Below are 21417 nucleotides of genomic sequence, written 5' to 3' on the forward strand. Positions count from 1 at the left end.
TGTGAGTGCTGCAGTTTTAGACATGATTTCATTCGCCTAATGTAGCGACTTAGATTCTGTCCGTTATGTGAAGGTCACTTTTCAGTTTGCCTATGTGTATATCTCAGTTTGCCATTTAGGCTATGTTTTAATGTACTCTTAAATGTTGAATCTTGGTTTGCTCAACATATAGATTTTTCAAACGTGGTCATGTAGCCAAAGTGGGAATTGGAGAGCCAGAGATAGTGAGATCAAGTAGTTCTTCATTCTCTGATCGTCAGGTGATTAACAAGCCAGCGTTTGTAGTTACGAAAGTGACAGCACTGTGCTGAAAAGGGGGGCAGGAAAATCGAAGCTTTTCTCTTCATTTCCTTTTGAAAAAAGTGGAGCCTGAGTAGAGCTGTAGGCCTTAACAGTGGAAACAACAATGCAGTCTGTGTTTGGTATGCATCAGCCCTGTATTTTGTTTTTCAGCCAGGTGTGGTGGGGCAGATGATCGAGGCAGCAGAGGAGCGCCCATGGCTCTGGGTGGTCTACATTCTGACTGTGGCTCTGCCCGTGTTCCTTGTTATCCTCTTTTGCTGTTCTGGAAAGGTAAGAATTTGTTTTGGAATCATGGTGGTTTTTTTTTTATTATTATTATTCATTTATCTGTAAGAATTAGAGAGGTAGAGACAGAGAGTAATGGCCAGAGCTGAGCTGATCCAAAGCCAGGAGCTTCTTCCAGGTCTCCCACATGGATTCAGGGGCCCAAGCACTCACTTCTGGCGCTTTCCCAGGTGTATTAGCAAGGAGCTGTATCAGAAGTGGAGTAGCTGGGACTTGAACTGGCAGCGCCCATATGGGATGCCTGCTCTGCAGGCCAAGGCTTTAACCTGCTGTGCCACAGCACTGGCCTCTTGGAATCACTTTTTTTTTTTTTTTTTTAAGGTTTATTTATTTATTTGAAAGTCAAGTTACACAGAGAGAGAAGGAGAAGCAGAGAGAGAGAGGTCTTCCATCCACTGGTTCACTCCGCAATTGGCCTTAAAGGCTGGAGCTGTGCCAATCCAGAGCCAGGAGCCTCTTCCGGGTCTCCCATGTGGGTGCAGGGGCCCAAGGACTTGGGCCATCTTCCACTGCTTTCCTAGGCTATAGCAGAGAGCTGGATCGGAAGTAGAGTAGCCGGGAGTCGAACTGGCACCCATATGGGATGCCGGCCTTGCAGGCGGTGGCTTTACCTGCTACACCACAGCACTGGCCCCTTGGAATCACTTTTACAAAGACCTCTTATGATGTTAAAAATGACTCTGATGGGCCAGTGTTATGGCACAGTAAGTTAATCCTCTGCCTGTGCAGCGACATCCATCCCAGCCGCTCCTCTTCCAATGCAGCTCTCTGCTATGGCCTGGGAAAGCAACGGACCGATGGCCCAAGTGTTTGGGCCCCTGCAGCTATGTGGGAGACCTGGAATTGGCTCCTGGCTCCTGGCTTTGGACCGGCCCAGCTCCAACCATTGCGGCCATTTGGGGAGTGAACCAGCGATTAGAAGACCCTTCACTGTGTCTCCCTCTCACTGCCTGTAACTCTGCCTCTCAAATAAATAAACAAACATTAAAAAAATGTCTAAGATGGGGCAGGCATTTGACTTAGTAGTTAAGACATCCACATTCCATATTCGGGTACCTGGTTTCAAGTCCTGGCTTTTGGCTTCTGACTCCATCTTCCTGCTAATGTTGACTCTGGGAGGCAGTGGTGATGGCTCATGTAGTAGGGTTGGGTCCCTGCTACCCACCTGGGAAACCTGGATTGATTTCATAGTTCTTGCTTTGACTCTAGCTGTTGCTGTCATTTGGGGAGTGAATCAGAAGATGGGAGCGCTTTCCATCTGTTTTTTGCTCTCCCTCTTTTCTCTACTTCTCAAGTAAATTAAAAAAAGTTTTTTTATGTGACTAAGATGTAGTACTCAGTAATGACTGGGCCCATTTGGCTTCTGAAACTTTATTTACTGTGCCCAGATCAGGGTCAGATCTATAGCACCACTCTTTTTATTCTTTGTAAAATTTAGAAGCAGCTTTCTAAAAAAACAAAGATAATTTAGATGTGAAAGCACCATCTGGGTGCAGCCCAGCTTTTCTTTCTAGTATCACCACTTGACTTAGTATCTGACTTTTCATTGGCCTTTCCTACCTCACCAGTCCCGCCCTCCCCAAACAGTACATGTGAAGGTACCAGCCTTTCTGTTTCTGTTGGCTAGCTCTTGTTTCATGCAATCATATAGAGAAAATCATCTTTGGGCTTCCTGCTTCTAAATGAGGTTTATGATCTACCCTTGGCACAGAGTTACACAGAGAGATCTTCAGCTCACTGGTTCACTCCCCAAATAGCTGCAACAGCCAGGGCTGGGCCAGGCTAAAGCCAGGAGCCTGGAACTCCATCCAGGTCCCCCTTGTGAGTGCAGGGGGCCCAATCACTTGGGCCATTATCTGCTGCTTTCCCAGGCACATTACCAGGGAGCTGGATCAGAAGTAGAGCATCTGGGACTCCAGCCAGCGCACATATGGGATGCTGATGCCACAGGTGGCAGCTTTATCCACTATGCTTCAGCACTTTGCCTGTAGGTATTCAATGATGCCATGGTGATGTAGTAATGAAAACATGATAGAAACCATTGCACTTTGGGTAATGTTTCAGAAACAGTCCAATGCTATGGAGTACAAAAAGACTGATGCTCCTCAACCAGATGTGAAGGAGGAAGAAGAGAAGGAGGAGGAGAAGGACAAGGGAGATGAAGAGGAGGAGGCGGAAGAGAAGCTTGGTAAGAAGTAGACCCCTGAAATGCTGCTTAAGCCAACACCCTAAGACAATGGCTTGTTTTAGACCTAGAGTTGTGTAATGACGCTGAAACAAATGGAAAGTTTTGCTCACGTGTTTGACTTTAATTTCTGTTTTAGAGGAGAAACAAAAGAGTGATGCTGAAGAAGATGGTGGGACTGTCAGCCAAGAGGAGGAAGATAGGAAACCTAAAGCAGAGGTAAAGCAACGGGCAATTCTTTTATATTTCAAGCAGTAAATTGAAGGTACATTTAAGTAAAGAGAATATATTCATGGGATAGTATACAATGCCTACGACAGTAAAAACTCTATTAGAGCCAATTTTGTTAAAGTGGGATTCTTAGTGATACAGGTCAGCATTTTTTATTTGCTAATTTTTAAAAAAGTTTTTTTCTTGATTATATTTGAAAGGCAGTGTTATAGAGCAAGGAGGAAGAGAGAGAGAGATTCCATCTGCTCGTTCCTTCCCTAAATAGCTGCAATGCCTGGGGCTGGGTCAAGCCAAAGCCAAGAGCCTAGAACTCCAACTGGTCTCCCACGTGGGTGGCAGGGATCCAAGCAGTTGGGCCATTTTCCACTGCTTTCCCAGGCTCATTAACAGGGAGCTGGGACTTGAACTGGCCCTCATGGGATGCCAGCATCACAGGTGGTTCCTTAACCCACAGCACTGTCCCCTATTTGCTAACTTTAAGCTACATCATAATCTCAAGTATTTTTCTATGCTGAAAATGGTTTTCTGGGCTAAGTGGAAGGTTTTAGAAAGAATGTAATAAAATGCTAAGATTGAAACTTCAGGACCGGCGCCACGGCTCAATAGGCTAATTCTCTGCCTGCGGCACTGGCACACCAGGTTCTAGTCCCAGACAGGGCACCAGATTCTGTCCTGGTTGCTCCTCTTTCAGTCCAGCTCTCTGCTGTGACCCGGGAGTGCAGTGGAGGATGGCTCAAGTCCTTGGGCCCTGCACCCGCATGGGAGACCAGGAGAAGCACCTGGCTCCTGGCTTTGGAACAGCGCGGTGCGCCAGCTACAGCGGCCATTGAGGGGTGAACCAGTGGAAAAGGAAGACCTTTCTCTGTCTGTCTCTCACTCACTATCTAACTGCCTGTCCCCTTGCCTAGTAAATGTTTTGTTCCTATTGTCCATGCAGTAAGTCATTCATTTAATAAATACTTGTTTAGTGCCCATCATGCACCAGGCATTATCAGTGAGCAAGATAGGCAAAGATGCCTTGCCTCTGGTGGCTTCAATTCTAGACAGCAGGCCAGACAGACAATATGCAATAGCCTTTATAAGGACACAGTATGTTAGAAAACAAAACAGATTGTTGTTGATGCGGTTGGAAAGATGACATTTGAGTGAAGACTTGGAAAAGAGATTAAAAGAATTTTTCTTGAGGATGGCACCAGGAGAACATTCCAGGCAGAGTGAACAGCCTGCGAGAGGGCTGTGCAGGAGTCTCCATTAGAGCACGATGGTAGGAGAGGAGGTTTTGAGCTAGGTTGGCTCTGTGGGGTGTGAGAGGAAGGAAAGCATCTATGTCCACTCCCATGCCTTTGCTGGCATCTGTCCCTTTTCCAGCAAGTCTGAGTCTGTTCCTTCTAAGACTGAAGCTCTCCTGAGGTTCCACTTCCTGTTACCACAACTCTGCCTTCCCACTGATAAAAGTCAATGATATTTGTATCTTATTTATACAAGGAGCATTCAGAAAGCTTGTGAAAGTATATTCTGGAAAAAAACCTAGATTTAAAAATTTTTTTTGCACTAAAGTACTTTTCACTACTTTCTATGTATTTTCATTTTATTTGAAAGATTTCTACCCACCACTTCATTCCCCAGACGTCCACAACAGGCAGGCCTAGGCCAGGCTAGAGCCTAGAACTCTTGGATGGGAAGCAGAGGCATTTGGATATGTATGCGATGCCAGCATCTCAAGAGGCACATAAGTGCTGTGTTCAAACATTTGTCCTCCCACCCCCATCCCCATTTTCCCATGAACTTCAAGGACTCTTCGTATTTTCAGTGGATATGTTATACCTTAACTAGAATGCAAGTATTGAACATAGGGACTGTGTCTTACATATTTTTTATATCCCCCAAACAGCCTCACATTAAAAAAAAAAAAAAAAAGATGTAATATGTGTAAGTAAAGGCAGAATTTTCATGGGATATTTTATAGTCTTAAGCTTTGTGATAGAAAAAAAACCTGTAAATTTGTCTGTTGGAGTGGTCTTCAGTTTTCTTCTCAATGTGGCTGAGATGTTCACAGGCCTGGTAGATTGTATAGTAAAGCAATTTCCTTTTTATGAGAATATGGGTTAGATTGATAAAAATATGTTTTTGGAAAATGAATGACTAAATTAGAATACCACCTTTGAGACAACCATTGGTTTTGGTACATTTTCCTTAATTATTCTGTAGTTTTTCTCTCAAATGAGTTACCCTCAGTCTTGATCTTGAAAATGTGTGGAATTTTTTTAGAGGTGCTAATTCATGAATTTTCTTTCCCACCAATAGGAGGATGAAATTTTGAACAGATCACCAAGAAACAGAAAGCCACGAAGAGAGTGAAACAATCTTAAGAACTTGATCTGTGATCTCCTCTCCCTCCCCTTCCCTTGCAAGTGGGGTCCCAGGAGAGGACCCAGCACACCTTAGGTTGACACTCAGAAAACCTCAAGACGTCACCATCAACAGGTCCCAGTCGAACACTAGTCCGTGTGATTTTAAACATCTAGCAGTAAATAATTGCAGTTGTGACACAAAGGACCCTGTTTCTGTAGAAAAGAAAACATTGAACATAATGGTTGAGAGATGTAACATGAAGCAACTAACTTGTATTTTTGTTTTTGTTTTTAAACATCTTTGTTTTTTAAAATAGAATGATAGAACTTTGCCAGTCTTTAAAACTTTGGCTTAATTTAATATATTAATCTGTCAATGCAGAAATAACACCAACTTTAGAATGCTAGGGGGGTGAATTGCAGTTTTTATAACTTTTTTTTAAGTTTGGTATTAAAACATTCAAGTGTCTCTGTCCCTCAGGATTGATGATCATGTCAGAGTGCAGCCATCTGTGGTTATAATCTTGTTTTGCTTGCTTCCATTGCTCAGTTCCTCCTATGGAAATTGAGGAGAGGGATTGGATGGAAGCCCAAATTTATATAAAGGTTCCGTTTAAGTTGTATTAAAAATAGACATATAAAAAGAAAAAATCTTTTCACTTGATGTTGGTGAGACCATGAAGTGTGTGTGTGTGTGTTACCCTTGGGACTGCTCGGTTCCTGGACAGCAGTGGGTGGAGGGAGGTGGCTTAGTGCCTTGGGCATTTTGAGCATTTGTCCTTCACACACAGGGGTGTTCTAGGCTCCTGTCTGGAGCAGATGCAGCAGGGCATGTGAGCTCCGGAGTAGATGTTCTCATCACTCTTCACTGTGTTGACACTGTTTTCCTTGCCTATTTCCCCAGATTCCCAGCTTTCTCCTCTGCTATGCATTTTCTTCACAGCGCAGCTTCCAGTCCGTTGCTGAAAATGATTATAAGCTCTGCATAGTGTTAAGCTTTATTGTGATTACGTGTATGTTTCTTTTTTTTTTTTTTTTAAAGCAGACCCACACCTTTCCAGGGTCAAAGTACAGGATAGAATACATATTTTCCATTTCTTTTACTTTGTGGAAAGACTTTAGAAGTCTGATCCAGAGGTCAGCCAATTCAGAATTGACTGTAATTGAACACAGGATAAAAGTATTTATGGGAGGAGTGACATATAGCATGAATTATCAGATTTTGTAGCTGCTAAATATTTTAAGTCTTCATTTGCAATTCATGTAACAGTTGGATCTTAAATTTACATAATAAAGCAGTCCTGTTATTTTTTTTTTTAATGTGGCTTGTAGAATTTTTTTAAAGTGATTTTAGGTTTGTGTTTTCATGTAGAATGCAGATGGGTGCTATCCAAGCCTCTCCCCCATCACTGCAGTAATTATCACACCACACTGAAATGTATTCAGAATTAGATGGGATTTTAGTTTTCGTCTTTCTTCAGAGCATTTCAAATGTATGGATGAAACTGCTTCTTGCACTGAATATATAAACACGCCACAGTGTTTATATTGGGGAGGTTTGGGGGAGGAAGTATATTTGTAAAAGATGAAGGTTGTATCCATTTATATTTTTTTTTAAACTGGTTCACTTAAATTCTCTGAGGGTGGGATGCATTTTTCTTGCTGTTCAGTGCTTTATCCTTTTCATTTGTTGTTTTGTGGTCACAGTGACCTTAGCTATGTAGCAAACTTTCCCAAATGTATTGAGTGCAAATAAACAGTTACTTAGCAAGACCTGAAGTATTGTCTGCAGGTTTCTCCTTGAAGCAAACTGGTGAAAGCATTGCATTTCCAGAAATTGTGTTCTTCACTTTCCTCTTACGTTGCATTTCATTCCTTGCTTCTAGCTGAGATGTGAAAAAAGTGTTTGTTGTCTTCCCAGGGTTCTTTAGCAAAGTTGGTTCAAAACAAACAAAAACAACCCATTTGCTTGGTTGTCTTTTTGAGTTGTTGACGGTATGGCCTCCTGATTGAACATCTGACACATCATGGATAGCAGTTTTCAGCTCTTAAACAGGCTCTTACATTTAGAATGTTACCTGATGGTTACTGGTCCACTCTCCAGCAGCTTATATTCCCTGATTTTTCTTAACCACAAAAGAATGTTCAGATTGTCACATTACTGAGTGGTGGTGGATTAAAGCCCGGTGTGACCTACTTTTGACTGAACCTTCTCATAGTAAGCTTCAGTGCATATGTCTAGCTGTTTCAGTAATTGATTCATCTTTAATGGGCCACTACCTGAGAATGTGCTGATATGCAGAAACTGTTAGGGACAGCAAAATAACTGTCGCCACATGTGTTTGAGTCAGTCTTTCATAATCTTGCCTCTTCCTAGGGATGGCCTAGAAAGGGAGGGAATTTATGGGTAACATTAAGACTTAGGGATTCGTTGGACACTTTTTTTTCCATTTTATTTGCAAGACACAGAAATATCTTCCAACTGCTGGTTCACTCCCCCAAATGTCTGCAACAGCCAAGGCTGGGCCAGGCCACAGCTAGCTCTGTGCTGCCTTCCAGGCTGCATCAGTCTGAAGCTGCCTCAGCAGAGGACAGGGGACTCAGGCTAGGCACTCCTGATCCAGGAGTCCCAAGAAGCGACTGAAGCTGTAATACCAAACTTCCGCTCTCACTGAACTTTGAAAATTGCCAGAAAGTAATCTTTGTTTAGGACTACACATATACTTACGCATTTCAGTGGTAATATCGAAAGTTATCCCCCAAGAGTTAATGTACTAGCAGGCTTTTGGATTACTTACCTAAGTACACAAAATGCAGCACTCTTAAGTTACTATTACTCTATTTAAATAGTCTCACCGTGTAGAATGTAAATGTTTGAAGACTGGTAATGGGGCTCCATAGGGCTTTCTTTAATCCTAGGCACTCTTGCTTTTGTGTCCCTCCTCCACCAAAAAGTTAGAATTTGTATTTGTCTATGCATTTCTATGAAAATGTAATTAAGACTTTATTATTTTTACAGGGCTCCCATCTGCTCCCCAAATGCCGCAACGGCGTGGCTGGGCGGGGCCAGAGCCAAGTGCCTGGGCTTTAAAAATAAAACCTTGATGAGCTGCTGAGTGTTTCTCAAAGTGCGGCCTCCTGGTATCTCCTCATTTTACCTTACCTTTTCATGTGTTCCTAGTGTTGCCTGCCCGACCCCCTGCTACACCATTTAGTTTTACTTTTTCCTGGTATCTATAGCAGTTTTAGAGCGGTTTTTACCCAACAGACTACGCTCGCAGTCCAGGCTCAGAGTTGGACTGCACACACTTCCGCCCATCTGCCGGTCTTTTTTTTTTTTTTTTTTTTTTTCGGAAGTAACTCAACTTCGGAAAGTTGTTCAGACTTTGTACATAAGTGGACGGTGGCAGGCCCAGTGACGAAACAGTGCAAGACGAACCCTCTACCAGCTCGCTCCTGGGCTGGATGCGAGAGCGAAGGACAGGAAACCGGCCGGCATTGGAACAGCGTGGCTGCTCTGCGCTCCCCGGCCGGATCCCGGAAGGCGGAGGGGAATGGAGAAGCGCTGCCCGCCAGGCAGCCGGCTACGCCGCTCGGCGTCCACCCCGCTTCCCCCGGGGGACCCGGAAGGGCCTGCCTTCGGGGGCGGCGTTCAAGAAACCTCTGGTCACCGCTAGGACCGACGCCCGTCAGTCACACTCGGCTTGGCCTCCAGGTCGCAGGCCCGCCCGAGCCATCCGGCCCGCCCCTCGCGCTGGAGTTCCTTTTAAATACCACTCGGGAACCCTTACGTGCTCATCTCCACGCCCCCGGGCGGCCGGCTCCTCCTCCCCTCATTGGCCAGAGCCTCTGTCCGTCAGCCGTGACGCGCGAGGTCGCCGGCAGCGGCCCGCCCTCTTCCGAGAGCCCCGAAAACAATTTTAAGATGGCGGCGGCGGCAGCGCGGAAAACAATGGGGTCGGGGCGGCGGGGACAGGCCGCGGCCTGAGGTGGGCAGCGAGCATCGGCCAGGGGTCGGGCGGAGCGGGCAGGAGGACGGTCCGCCGCTGCGCGCGAGCCCGCTCCGCAGGCCGCAGGAGCATGGCGCGGCCGTGAGGCAGACAGGGGCCGCGGCGGGGAGCGCAGCGCGCAGTGCCAGCCGGCCCCGAGAGGCCGGGCCCTGGGCCCGGCCCGAGCAGCCCGCGGCTCATGGTGCTGCCCACCTGCCCCATGGCGGAGTTCGCGCTGCCACGGCACAGCGCGGTCATGGAGCGCCTCCGCCGGCGCATCGAGCTGTGCCGGCGCCACCACAGCACCTGCGAGGCCCGCTACGAGGCCGTGTCGCCCGAGCGCCTGGAGCTCGAGCGCCAGCACACCTTCGCCCTGCACCAGCGCTGCATCCAGGCCAAGGCCAAGCGCGCCGGCAAGCACCGGCAGCCGCCCGCCCCGGCCCCGGCGCCCGCCCCGGCCCCGGCGCCTGCCCCGGCCGCGCGCTTGGATGCCGCCGACGGCCCTGAGCTCGGCCGCCCGGGCGCGGTGAGTAAGGCCGGCTGGAGGGGAGAGGACGCGGCGGGGAGCCGGGCGGTTGTCATCTCCGGGAAGTGGCCCTGTGGCCTCACTGTCGCCCTTTGCGTGAGGCCCGGGCAGCTGAAGGGTTGGTTTATTTTGGAACCGACTGGCAGTCAGGTTCTCGAAGCACAGCAGGCCTGGCTGCATTTATTCTTCAGATGTTGATTGAGTCCTTGGGCTTTGCAAGGTCCCGAGCTGTAAGCAGGGTCAGGGCTTTAATATGGAAATCGGTCGGCCTTCAGTTTACCAAACTGCTTCTGAATGGGAAATCAGAAAATCTTTCATTGACTTGCTTTTAGACCACCCTGAAATTTCACTGTGTACCTAAGATTCCTGCGGAACTGTTGACAACTCCAGTTTTAACTTAGGAGGCCTGTTTTAAATCTCTCTGTTACATAGTTGTTGATAGATTGGTTGGTTTCCCAGTAGGTGTTCGTGAAGTTTCTGAGTTGGAGGTTTGTTCTGTTTTCCTCCCTGAAACGGATTTACATAAAGGGAGAGAAGGGCATTTTTGTTCGTGCTTTTCTTGGTCATTGACAGTTTAAGACAAATGTTACCAGTTCAGCGTGTTCAGTTCACATCTTTATTATCTCAGGGGGACTGTGGTGCCACTCTTCCCTGTGCGAGTCTTCAGGCTCTTTCTCCCTTCCTCTTTAAATTCTGGAGACTTCTTTTGCTGGAGGGGGAGAGGGCAAACTGTTTGGCGTGTCTTTCAGGCCCAGTCTGTCCTGACCAGCCTGTGGTGTCCCCTGCAGAGCTTCTGTTTTGGGTGCTCTTGCGCTCCTCCTCTCCAGCACCAGCGGGGCTGCTGAGCTTGAAGACAGAATCCTGAGTTCGCACCCCCACTTCGTTTGCTTGTTGTATCCATTGGCCAAGTTGTCTCGCCCTCGATTTGCTCTCTTGTAAACTGGGAGTCTGTTGGGCTTCTTATTTCCCCAAAGGGTCTTGCTAAATTCGAAATAAATGAGTAAGGATGTGAAAGTATTTCCAACACTGACCGGCTGCTGTCGATTTCTTCTCTGCACTTTTCAGAATCCCGCCATCCTGCCGGGCCCATCTCATCCCCTTCCTGCTTTCAAAGTGGATTCTGACCACCCTGGCCCACAGCATTCAGGATCTCCTTTGTCAGAACATTTCGGAAGCTGGTCTGGGATATTTATTTTTAGCTCATAGCCACATATTTAGGTCACAGCTTGCAACTAGACTGTAAGCTCCTGAAGGCGTACGGGGAGCGACCCAGCACATGCTGAGTGAATCACCTTAAACTTGGTGGTGGTTTACTCCCTAATCCCGCCGCCAGTCCGCTAGCCTCAAAAAGCAAAATGACTTAACTTAATGACCCACCTATACTGACAGTTCTTGTTTTAAGGAAAGCCCTAAGAGTGGTGAAGGAAATAATAAAAGCTCATAAAAATGATAGTTTTATGTGCAAACAGTTGCCTTGAACCTCCCCTTAAAAGTTTAGTAGTAGTGATTCAACTTCTGTTTGAAGGCGGGGTCAAATGATTTTTTTTAAATCATGGACCCTGAAGGGAACCTAGGTGTGTGCTGTTTGAGGAGAGGTGAACCCTGAGTGTGTTAGACTGTATGTCTGGCTTGCTGGTCATCCTTTTGGGTGTTAGCTTACTGTGTGACCACAGTAAGCCCTGACTCTCGACTGCCTCGTTGTAAACCCTAGAGTAGGAATTGCTGTTGTGAGTCTCTGCTAGGAAGAGGGCTCTTTTTCTTTGCAGGCTCCCACTGATTATAGCTGAGCTCTTTGGCCTTGGAATGGGGTTGTAGGAACAGAAGATAACTATTGCAGAGGAAACAGTGGCATTTTCCATCTTGCTGGCTCCTTCAGTTCAGAGCCAGGGAGGAGAGTCCTTGACCAAGTAGGGTCTTAGCTTGGAGAGCACAGCTTTGTGCAGAGAGGTGGGAAAGAGAAGGTTCCCCTTTCAGCCGCCATTCTCTTCTGTAACTGATCTAATCAATATTCTTTCATAAGGAAGTTCTGATTTGTTTTTCCCAAGTGTGCGGTAGTCATGTCACAGGCAGGTACTGAACCAGCAAAGCATCTGTGTGCCTGAAAAGGGTGCAGACACACTGTTGCGTTCACCTTCACTTGAGGTTACTGGCTTTCTTCTTGGGATACCCCTGCCGCAAAGTCTTGACCACCATCTGCTGGAGATGAAGCAGGGACAGAGCTTCAGGCTCATTTCTCTCCTCGTCAGGGAATGAGCCCAGGAGGTTTTCTTTATACTCTGTGCTCTTTAAAAACAAGTCGCGGGGCTCTAATGACAGGATTGACTTGTTTTTACTAGCAGTGCTGGGTTGTGGAGAATTATCCACTCGCTCTATACAAACATTCACTCTGTTAGTAAAACAGTCTTTTATAGTAGCTTGACCATTTTCTTTCTGTAGTAAAATACTCTTCAGGTTCATTCCCTTTCCCTAGCCCACTGTTACACTGTAGCTGCTGAGCAGAGAGGAAGTTGTGTGTTTGTGATACTTTGAGAAGAAATGTGACAGTTGCATGCCAACCTTTCATCACTGGAGTTGCCTTCCCAACTTAACTTGAGATGTGTGAAATTTCTCTTTCCCTCTCTTTTAAGATTTATTTATTTGAAAAGCAGAGCAACAGAGAGAGAGAGAGAGAGAGAGAGAGAGAGAGAGAGAGAGAATCTTCCATCTACTAATCCATCCCCCAAACGGCTGCAACAGCCAGGGTTGGGCCAAGCCAGGAGCCAGGAACTCTCTCGGTTTCCCATGTGCGTGGCAGGGACCCAACTATTTGGGGGCATCACCAGCTGCTTCCCAGGAGCCTTAGCAGGGAACTGAATTAGAAGCAGACTAGCTAGGACTCAGACTAGCACTCAGATGCTAGCTTTGCAAGATGAGGCTTAATCCCACTGTGGCGCGTGCGCTCTCTCTGTCTCAGCCTGTTTGTAAATAATTTCAGACTTGCTGAAAAGCTGCACAGATAGTACAAACCTTAACCTAGCTTCATCTGTTGTATCATTTGCATGGGCAGTCCTTTCCCCACCTACTTTTGTTCTTGGAACCACCTGACTCACTGCCTTTAGACACTGCAGCATATGCCTTCTAGGTGTTAAAAAAGATGTGTAAAATTTTAGTAATGATTTTATAAATCAAACTCTTAAGAATTATGCAGGGACCAGTACTGTGGTGTAGCAGGTAAAGCCACTGCCCGTGGTGCCAGCATCCTGTATGGGCAATGGTTTGAGTTCCAGCTGCTCCACTTCTGATCCAGCTCCCTGTTAGTGTACTTGGGAAAGCAGCAGAGGATGGCCTGAGTGCTTGAGCCCCTGCACCTGTGTGGGAGATCCAGCAAAAGCTCCTGGCTTCTGGCTTCAGCCTGGACCAGCTCCGGCTGTTGTGGCCATTTAGGGAGTGAACCAGTGGATGGAAGACCCCTCTCTCTCCCCTTCTGTCTCTCTGTAACTCTGCCTTTCAAGTAAATAAATAAATCTTTTAAAAAATTATACAGATAGCATTATTTCCAAGAGTAGCTATTTCCAAACATAAAACAGGTATGGGATTGTGGGTAGTTTTCTTCAGAAGAACACCAGGGGCCGGCACTATGGCGCAGTGGGTTAAAGCTGTGGTCTGCAGCACCAGCATCCCATATGGGCACTGGTTAAAGTCCCAGCTGCTCCACTTCTGATCCAGCTCTCTTGCTGTGGCCTGGGAAAGCAGTGGAAGGTGACCCAAGTCCTTGAGCCCCTGCACCCACGTGGGAGACCCAGAGGAAGTTCTTGGCTCCTGGTGCAGCTCTGGCCATTGTAGCCATCTGGGAAGTGAACCAGTGGATGGAAGACCTTTCTCTCTCTCTCTCCCTCTGCCTCTGCCTCTCTGTAACTCTGACTTTTAAATAAATAAATCAATCTTTAAAAAAAAAAAAAAAAAAGAACACCAGTTTGTCTTTAGGATCTTATTTTTTCCTTTAACATCTGGGGCCTTGTCCTGATACTGTCTTTCCTTTTTCATCTTCAATATCTCCCTATGCCCTGGGTCCTCCCTTCAGCTTGAAGACATGAGCAAATACCCTGCACAGTGAAGGGTCCTTTCTTTTGTATCTTCTCTTTCTGAGTGTTCCCTGTTCTTCCTGTCCTTACCCTTTCCACTTGAACGTCCCACTTGCTTGTTTGCCCTTGGTAGTCTGCCTTCTCTGCCTCTTTTGTTGTTCTGAATTGCCTCCTTAAAGGATATCAAGGATGCAGGCGCCAAATGCAGTGGCATCTTAGTCATCGTTCTTCTTGACTTCCTGCTTCATAAGACTTTTCTCTCAGCTTCTGCTCTCTTCTCACTTTCTTTTTAGGTTTTTGATTGTTTGTTTTCCCTCATTCTTCCTACTTTCCCTCAGTAATTTATGCAGCAAATATTTGAGCACCTAGGCATGAGGAATGCCACAGCGAACAAGAAAATTTAAAACTCTGTTCTCACAGAGCAAGAGAGGATCAGTAATTTCAAAAGTTAATATTAAGTGCTAAGCAAAAATTAAGAGTAACATGATACCAAGTGATCGACAGTAGCAGCTTAAGATTAAGGTCTGATATAAGAAATTTGTTCCCTTTATATTAATAAAAAATTATTACAAAGAAAAAGATAGGGTCTGAACAACAAGAGGCCATCAGTCTGCTGAAAGCCTCAGGAAAGAACATTCCAGTTAGACCCACCTTTGAATGGCCTCTTTGGCAGAGACATGGGGAGCTTAGTGACGAACAGAAAGATTGCTATGTCTAGAGCAGCATGGCAAGTGCATGGCCGGTGTGAGAGGTGGATGAGCAAGACCAGAATGAGTGAAGGAGGAAGCAGCAGCAGGATTTGAAAAAGGAACATGACATAATCCAACTTTTTATTTTGGTTTGTTTTCATTTTATTTGGAAGGCAGAGGGAGAGCTTGCATTCATTAGTTCACTCCTTGAAAACCTGCAACACCCAGAGCAGGGTCAGGCTGAAGCTGGGACTCAGAACTCAATCCAGGCTTCCCATGTGGGTGGCAGGAACTCAACCAAGTACTTGAGCCATCATCTGCTGCCTTCCAGGGTGTGCCTTAGCAAGAAGCTGGATCAGATGCAGAGGAAGGGGCCAGTGCTGTGACCCAGTGGGTTAAAGCTCCAGCCTGTAGTGCAGGCATCCCATATGGGCACTGGTTCGAGTCCTGGCTGCTCCACTTCCCATCCAGCTCTCTGCTATGGCCTGGGAAAGCAGTAGAAGATGGCCCAAGTCCTTTGACCTGCGTGGGAGACCTGGAAGAACCTCCTGGCTCCTGGCTTCGGATTTACGCAGCTCCGGCTGTTGCAGCCATTTAGGAAGTGAACCAGTGGAATGGAAGACCTCTCTCTGTCTCTGTTTGCCTCTGCCTTTCTAATAAATATTTAAAAAAAAAAAAAAATAGAGGAGCCAGGACTTGAACTCCCATATGAGATGTAAGTTTCTCAAGTGTGGACTTAACCACTATGCTAGATGCTCACCCCATAACTTAAATTTTTAAAGATCAGTCTGTTGGTAAGTGGAGGATGTATGCGATTAGTGTGGGTAAGAGTAGATGTAGTTTTTGTAGTGTTCCAAGCTCCTAGGAGTGGTGGTAGTGGAGGAGGAGATGAATTTTAGACACCTGAAGACAGAGGTGACAGAACGTGGTTGCTGTCTGGCTGGCTTGGATGTGGGGGTGAGAGAGGAGAGGGAAAAGAGAAGATTCCTGATTCACTAGCTTGACAAAATTCCTTTAAATATCTGTGTCCCCTGGGCAACATTGTACTCATCCACATCTTTCATCTTTTTGTTTGTTTTTTAAGATTTATTTATTTGAAAGGCATACAGAGAAGCATACATACAGAGAAGCATATGCAGAGAGAGAGAGAGAGACCTTCCATCCACTGGTTCACTCCTCAGATAGCCACAATGGCTGGAGCTAAGCCGATCCGAAGTCAGAAGCCAAGAGCTTCCTCCAGGTCTCATGCGGGTACAGGGGTCCAAGCACTTGGGCCATCTTCTGCTGCTTTCCCAGGCACATTAGCAGGGAGCTGGGTCGGAAGTGGAGTAGCCGAGACTTGATCCATCACCCATGTGGGATGCCAGCCGCCACAGCACTGGCCTCACATCTTTGTCTTAATGTTTCTTTCTGGGCAGTGTCACTGATGCTATTAGGCTGCATCTCTCATCTACAACAAGTCTCCTGATCTCCAGTCCAGATCCACATTTTCATTCCCCACATTCCAAGATATTTTCTCCCTTTTTCCTACCAGGTCTTATATTTCTTCTTAGCATTTTGCCAAGTCCAGTTATCCAGAGTGGAAACCTGGGAACCTGTCTGTTTCTTCCAGCTCTCAGTTGAGGTTTCTAGGAGCCTGGAATCCTGTGGATAGCGGACTTGTATCACAGAGTCTGGTTGGGGCAGGTGATCAGTGGGACTTTGCAAAGCCAAGTTAAGGGCTATAAAGCCTTTGAGAATACAGGGGAAGAGATGCCTCTTGGATGGATTTGGAAAGATTTAAAGGATTGACTTTTGGGGCCAGCGCTGAGGCGTTAGCAGGTAAGGCTGCCGCCTGCAGTGCCAGCGTCCCAAATGGGCACCAGTTTGTGTCCCGGCTGCTCCACTTCTGGTCCAGCTCTCTGCTGTGGCCTGGGAAAGCTGTGGAAGATGGCCCAAGTCCTTGGGTCCCGGGCCCCTGCGCCAGCATGGGAGACCCAGAGGAGGCTCCTGGCTTCTGGCTTTGGATTGACGTAGCTCTGGCCAATTGACTTTCGGGATGGGTTATAGGTTTCTAGAAGCTTTTCCCAAAGAGTGTTTCACCAAACACTAATTTCATGGGCTGTTAAGAAATTTCTAGAATGGAACAAATTTAGGAGACACTGGGCTAAACAAATTTGAACAAATGTCCTTTATTTAGGACATTTCCACACCTTTAATATGCTGATATGCATGAGGACTTGAACTCTTATCTTATTAAGGGCATCTAATAGGACTTTGATTCCTTTGGAAAACTAGCAAACACTCAAAATTAAGATAGGGAGTAGTTCTAAAGTGCCAGAGGCTGTAAGGTAAAGGTGGAAAGATCATGAGAAGCCTTGCACACTGCATGTGGCTTGCTGACTGAGAAATGCATCCTTAGGCAGTTTTGTTGTTGGAACATCATAGAGTGAACTTACACAAGCTAAGAGGTCCTCAACATCGCGAGGTGATTTAGACTCTTGTGGGTCTACCATTATTATATGGGGTGCATCATTGACCAGAACACTGTTAAATGTCATACAACAATGAACTTTGAAATACTGTGAGGCCCCTTACACTTTGTAAGTTGACATCTAAAAGTTTCATCCTGAGGTTTTAAGGTTATCAAAAATTATAGCACATTTATTGTGTTTGTCAATTGGATACTTAATTATAATTTAGTTTATTATGTAACACAGCCTTATAAGTGATACATATGCTTAATAGCAAGCAACTATTTTAAAACAACGAAAGGGCAAAAAATGCTATTTATAGTTGGAGGGGATGTAATTTCCAGAGAATTATAAATATTAACATTTAAAAATAAAACAGTTACATCAGTTTTTAAAATGCAGCCAGTGAGTATCTCTGCAGTGCTTTCATCAGCCACTTAAAGACTACTTTTCTTTTAACAGATTTTGAATTTACTTTTTCTCTCAGAACTTGCATTTCTGTTATTTACCTCAAATAACATGTTTTATTTGAACATAGTGCATGCTTGAAAGTATTTTTATTACTCACTCTAGCATATTCTTCCACGACAAAAATAGATATAAAAATTGGAATGAGGGGAAGATATTATTCTACCAATTAAGATGCCTGCATTGTGCATTGGAGTACCTGCCTTCAAGTCCCCACTCTGGCTTCTGACTGCTAGGTGTACTAATGCAGACCTGGAAGGTTGCAGTGATGGCTCAGAGATCATGTTCCTGCCACCCACCTGAGAGACTTGATTGAGTTCCTGGCTCCCAGCTTCAGCCTTGGTCCAACCACAGCCATTGCAGGCATTTGGGGAGTGAATCAGTGGGTGGGAGCTCGCTCTCTGTCTGTCTCTTTCTGGCTCTCTGCCTCTCAAATAATTTTTTAAAAATTTAATTGAGGAGCCAGTGTTGGTACAGCAGGTTGAGCTGCTTTGTGCAAAACCAGCATCCCATATGGGTACCAGTTCAAGTCCTGTCTGTTCCACTTCTGTTCCAGCTCCTTACTAATCTTCCTGGGAAAGCAGTGGAAAATGGCCCAAGTGCTTGGGCCTCCACACCCAGGCTCCTTATATCAGTTATCCCAGTCCCAGCCATTGTGGCTGTTTGTGGAGTGAACCAGCAGATGGAAGATCGATCTCTCTCTCTCTCTCTCTCTCTCTCACGCTGCCTTTCAAATTTAAAAAAATCTTTTTTAAACATTTTAATTTAAAATAAAATTCTTCAATTTACTTTGAGCATAAACTTATATGCATCTTTTTGCTCTTTGAAGTTGACTCATACAAAAGAATATATGTAGCGTTTATTAAACCCCATGTGTTACATTCATTTCTTATTTCAGTAAGTTGAGTTACAATAATTTAGTATACAACAAACAAATTTATTATAGTTTTTGAGTAATTTCTAAGCAAAAAGGGTACATTTACCCATAATCAGGTGTATGAGGCACCCCCCATTTGTTCATGTAACCATGGACATGTATGGAGATTTTTCAGTACAGTTCTTTTTTTTTAATGAAGATTTAGTTATTTGAAAGGCAAGGTTGACAGAGAAAAAAGAAGAGACAGAGGTTTCTTCCATCTGCTGGTTCACTTCCCAAATGGCCACAACAGCAGGGACTGAGCCAGGCCAAAGCCAGGCATCACAAACTCCATGCAGATCTCCCGCATGTATGGCAGGAGCCCAAGGACTTGGCCATCTTCCACTTGCCTTCCCAGGCACATTGGCAGGGAGATGGACTGGTAACGGAGCAGCCGCCACTCAAACTCTGATGTGGGATGCCAGCGTTGCAAGAAGCAGCTTAACACGCTGAGCCACAACCATGCCCCCAGTTTTTATTTCTTGTTTTTGATCATTGTAAGTTCTAGAAGTCTTTGTACATATAAATCACCATAGAGGAAAGGAAGTATGGTTACGGCAATGTTATTCCATGTTCTGAGACCTGGTTTATATGCTTGAAGTCATGTTTTATGTCGTGTCCAAATCAGCTTACTCTTAGCTGGTTATGCAGTTTTGTAATCCATCAATGTTACTGAAAACAGAAACCATCTGACTCACAGAAGGATTTGTCTAGTCATTCACTTTCTCAATTACTGAGAAATAGAACAAAAACTCTTTACTGAGTCTTAGCAATTGGTTGATTTCATCTCTTATTCTTTCACTTAGGAGCACTTTGTCTAACTTAATATATTTAAAATTCATTGGAAAATAAAAACTTTTCATTTCAATATACTTTTTTTAAGATTTATTTTTGTTTATTTGAAAGGCAGGGTTACAGAGATGAGGAGAGATGGAGGGAAGAGGAGAGAGAGAGAGAATCCTCCATCTCCTGGTTTACTCTCCAGATGGCCACAACAGCTGGGGCTGGGCAGGCCAAAGCTAGAAGCCAGATTTCGCTTCTGGGTTACCACGTGGGTGCAGGGGCACAAGCACTTGGGACATCTCTGCTCTTCTCAGGCGCGTTGCAGGGAGCTGGATTGGAAGTAGAGCAGCCGGGACTCGAACCAACACCCATATGGGATGCCAGCACTGCAGGCGGAGGCTTAATCTGCTACACCACAACACAGGCCCCTCACTATACTTTTACCAATACAGGGGTTTTTGGTTAAAACCTTCTATGGAAAATGCCTGCTGGGTCACCTAATGAGCATCATTAGTTCTAGTTTTTCAAATACACTTAGTATTGTTTGTCCCCGCGATGACTGTCTCATTTCTGACCACTAGTTAAGGCATGCGCTGCCTTGGCCTGAGGTATCACCCGCATTCCATGAGGTGCATTGCTTTCTTGTTTCTCACCCGTGTTCTTGTTGCCCTCTTGAGGAGCACTCCTTTGAAGAAACCCTCTATTGCCCACTCTGGAATATCTGAATTCAGAGCATCCCAGCCTACAAGTGAAACTTTGGTGACTGAAGGACTCGAGGCCTGTAAAGTCAGTGAGTGCTCTTGTGTCTGGTAGAGCAGAGCAGCAGGAGGGACTGTGGTACACGGCCGAACATTTGAAGCGGCATCCATACCTCCACACCTGGCAAAACAGCATGTTCTTGGGGTGCCGTCTGGTTGCACAGGATGAAACCCTCGTGAGATCCATTCTAGGATCCCAGACACCAGATGGCCTGATTTCTCCTGTGCCTTCCTATGTTCACAGCCCTCCCTCAGACTTAGAACATCGACCTCTTCTCACCACTCAAAGCTCTGTTCATAGGCCATCTCCTCCAGGATATCTTCCTAGGTTGGTTCCTCCAGCAGCCAGATGCCTAGCCTCTGTTGGGACCACACCGAGCTTTAATTAGTGAGGTTCTGCTGCTCTCTGTTAGACCACGAACAACTTGGGAACAAGACTGAGAATCTAGCACACCTGTCACATCCGCAGAGTGAATGTTAATGGCACTGTGAACTTGGGGTCATGTTGCAGTTGATTTCTCAACAATGTTGCAGTGGATTGTTTCTGAGAGGAGGAGCATGGTGGGGGCAAGAGGCGCATGGTGGGGGCAGGAGGCCAGGAGCCACCACACAGACCCCGGGAGTGGGTTGAAAGCAGGCCTTAAGAGAGGCGCCTTTCTCTGAAGGGAGGAAGGAACCTCCACTGTGACATGGCCTTGACTAAACAAGTTCAGAGTCGGTGAACTCAAGGGACTGCCATAGCCTAGACAGCTCATAGCAAGAGTCTCGGGTGATTGCTGATGTCATAAATAAGAGTGCCAATTGTTAAATCAACAACGGGAGTCACTGGGTACATGCTCCCCACGTAGGATCTCTGTCCTTAATGTGTTTTACTATGAAACGTAAAAACACTACTAGTCGAACAATACCCTATACCTTGTGCTGTGAATGCAGCCTGTTGAAATCCTTGCTTAGTATATACTGAGTTGATCTTCAGTATATGAAGGTAATTGAAAATGAAACTCGATAAAGGGCGGGATGGGAGAGGGAGAGGGGAGGGCCACGGGAGGGAGGAAGGTTGTGGGGGGAAGCCACAACAATACAAAAGTTGCACTTTGTAAATTCACATTTATGAAATAAAAAAGAAAGAAAGAAAAAAGAAAAAAAGAAAGCAGGCCTTAGGCAAGCAACCCGCAGACTCGTTTATTTCAGGTAGTACAACAGCTTATATAGCCAAGACCAGCCAATCCGGTCAAGGGGCGGTCTATGCCCCAACTAATCACAACCTGTTGCTAGGCGGTTTCCAAAGCCATCCAATCACAGCCTGTTGCCAGGCAGGCTCTGTTGCCAGGTGGGTTTCAAAGGCATTCCTGAGTAACTGATGCTCGCTTGCCAGCGGCCATCTTGACATGGCCTTCTGATTCCACCACAGGGTCAGAA

The 21417-nt window shown here is 45.8% G+C and overlaps 2 protein-coding genes across 3 annotated transcripts in view; both read left to right on the forward strand.

Annotated features, from left to right (window-relative positions):
- Window positions 1-7134, forward strand: part of CANX (calnexin) — a 34964-nt gene extending 27830 nt beyond the window's left edge. For both annotated transcript variants that reach the window (XM_062188555.1, XM_062188556.1), the window contains exons 12-15: window positions 454-573; window positions 2653-2776; window positions 2913-2992; window positions 5309-7134. In XM_062188555.1, coding sequence (XP_062044539.1) covers window positions 454-573; window positions 2653-2776; window positions 2913-2992; window positions 5309-5362 — 378 coding nt within the window. In that variant the 3' untranslated portion in view covers window positions 5363-7134. The remainder of the gene's footprint in view (window positions 1-453; window positions 574-2652; window positions 2777-2912; window positions 2993-5308) is intronic.
- Window positions 7135-9266: 2132 nt separating this feature from the next.
- Window positions 9267-21417, forward strand: part of MAML1 (mastermind like transcriptional coactivator 1) — a 53485-nt gene continuing 41334 nt past the window's right edge. The window contains 1 exon segment of the mRNA XM_062188557.1: window positions 9267-9870. Coding sequence (XP_062044541.1) covers window positions 9544-9870 — 327 coding nt within the window. The 5' untranslated portion in view covers window positions 9267-9543.

Source organism: Lepus europaeus, chromosome 4, assembly GCF_033115175.1.
Source record: "Lepus europaeus isolate LE1 chromosome 4, mLepTim1.pri, whole genome shotgun sequence".
NCBI classification, from domain to species: domain Eukaryota; kingdom Metazoa; phylum Chordata; class Mammalia; order Lagomorpha; family Leporidae; genus Lepus; species Lepus europaeus.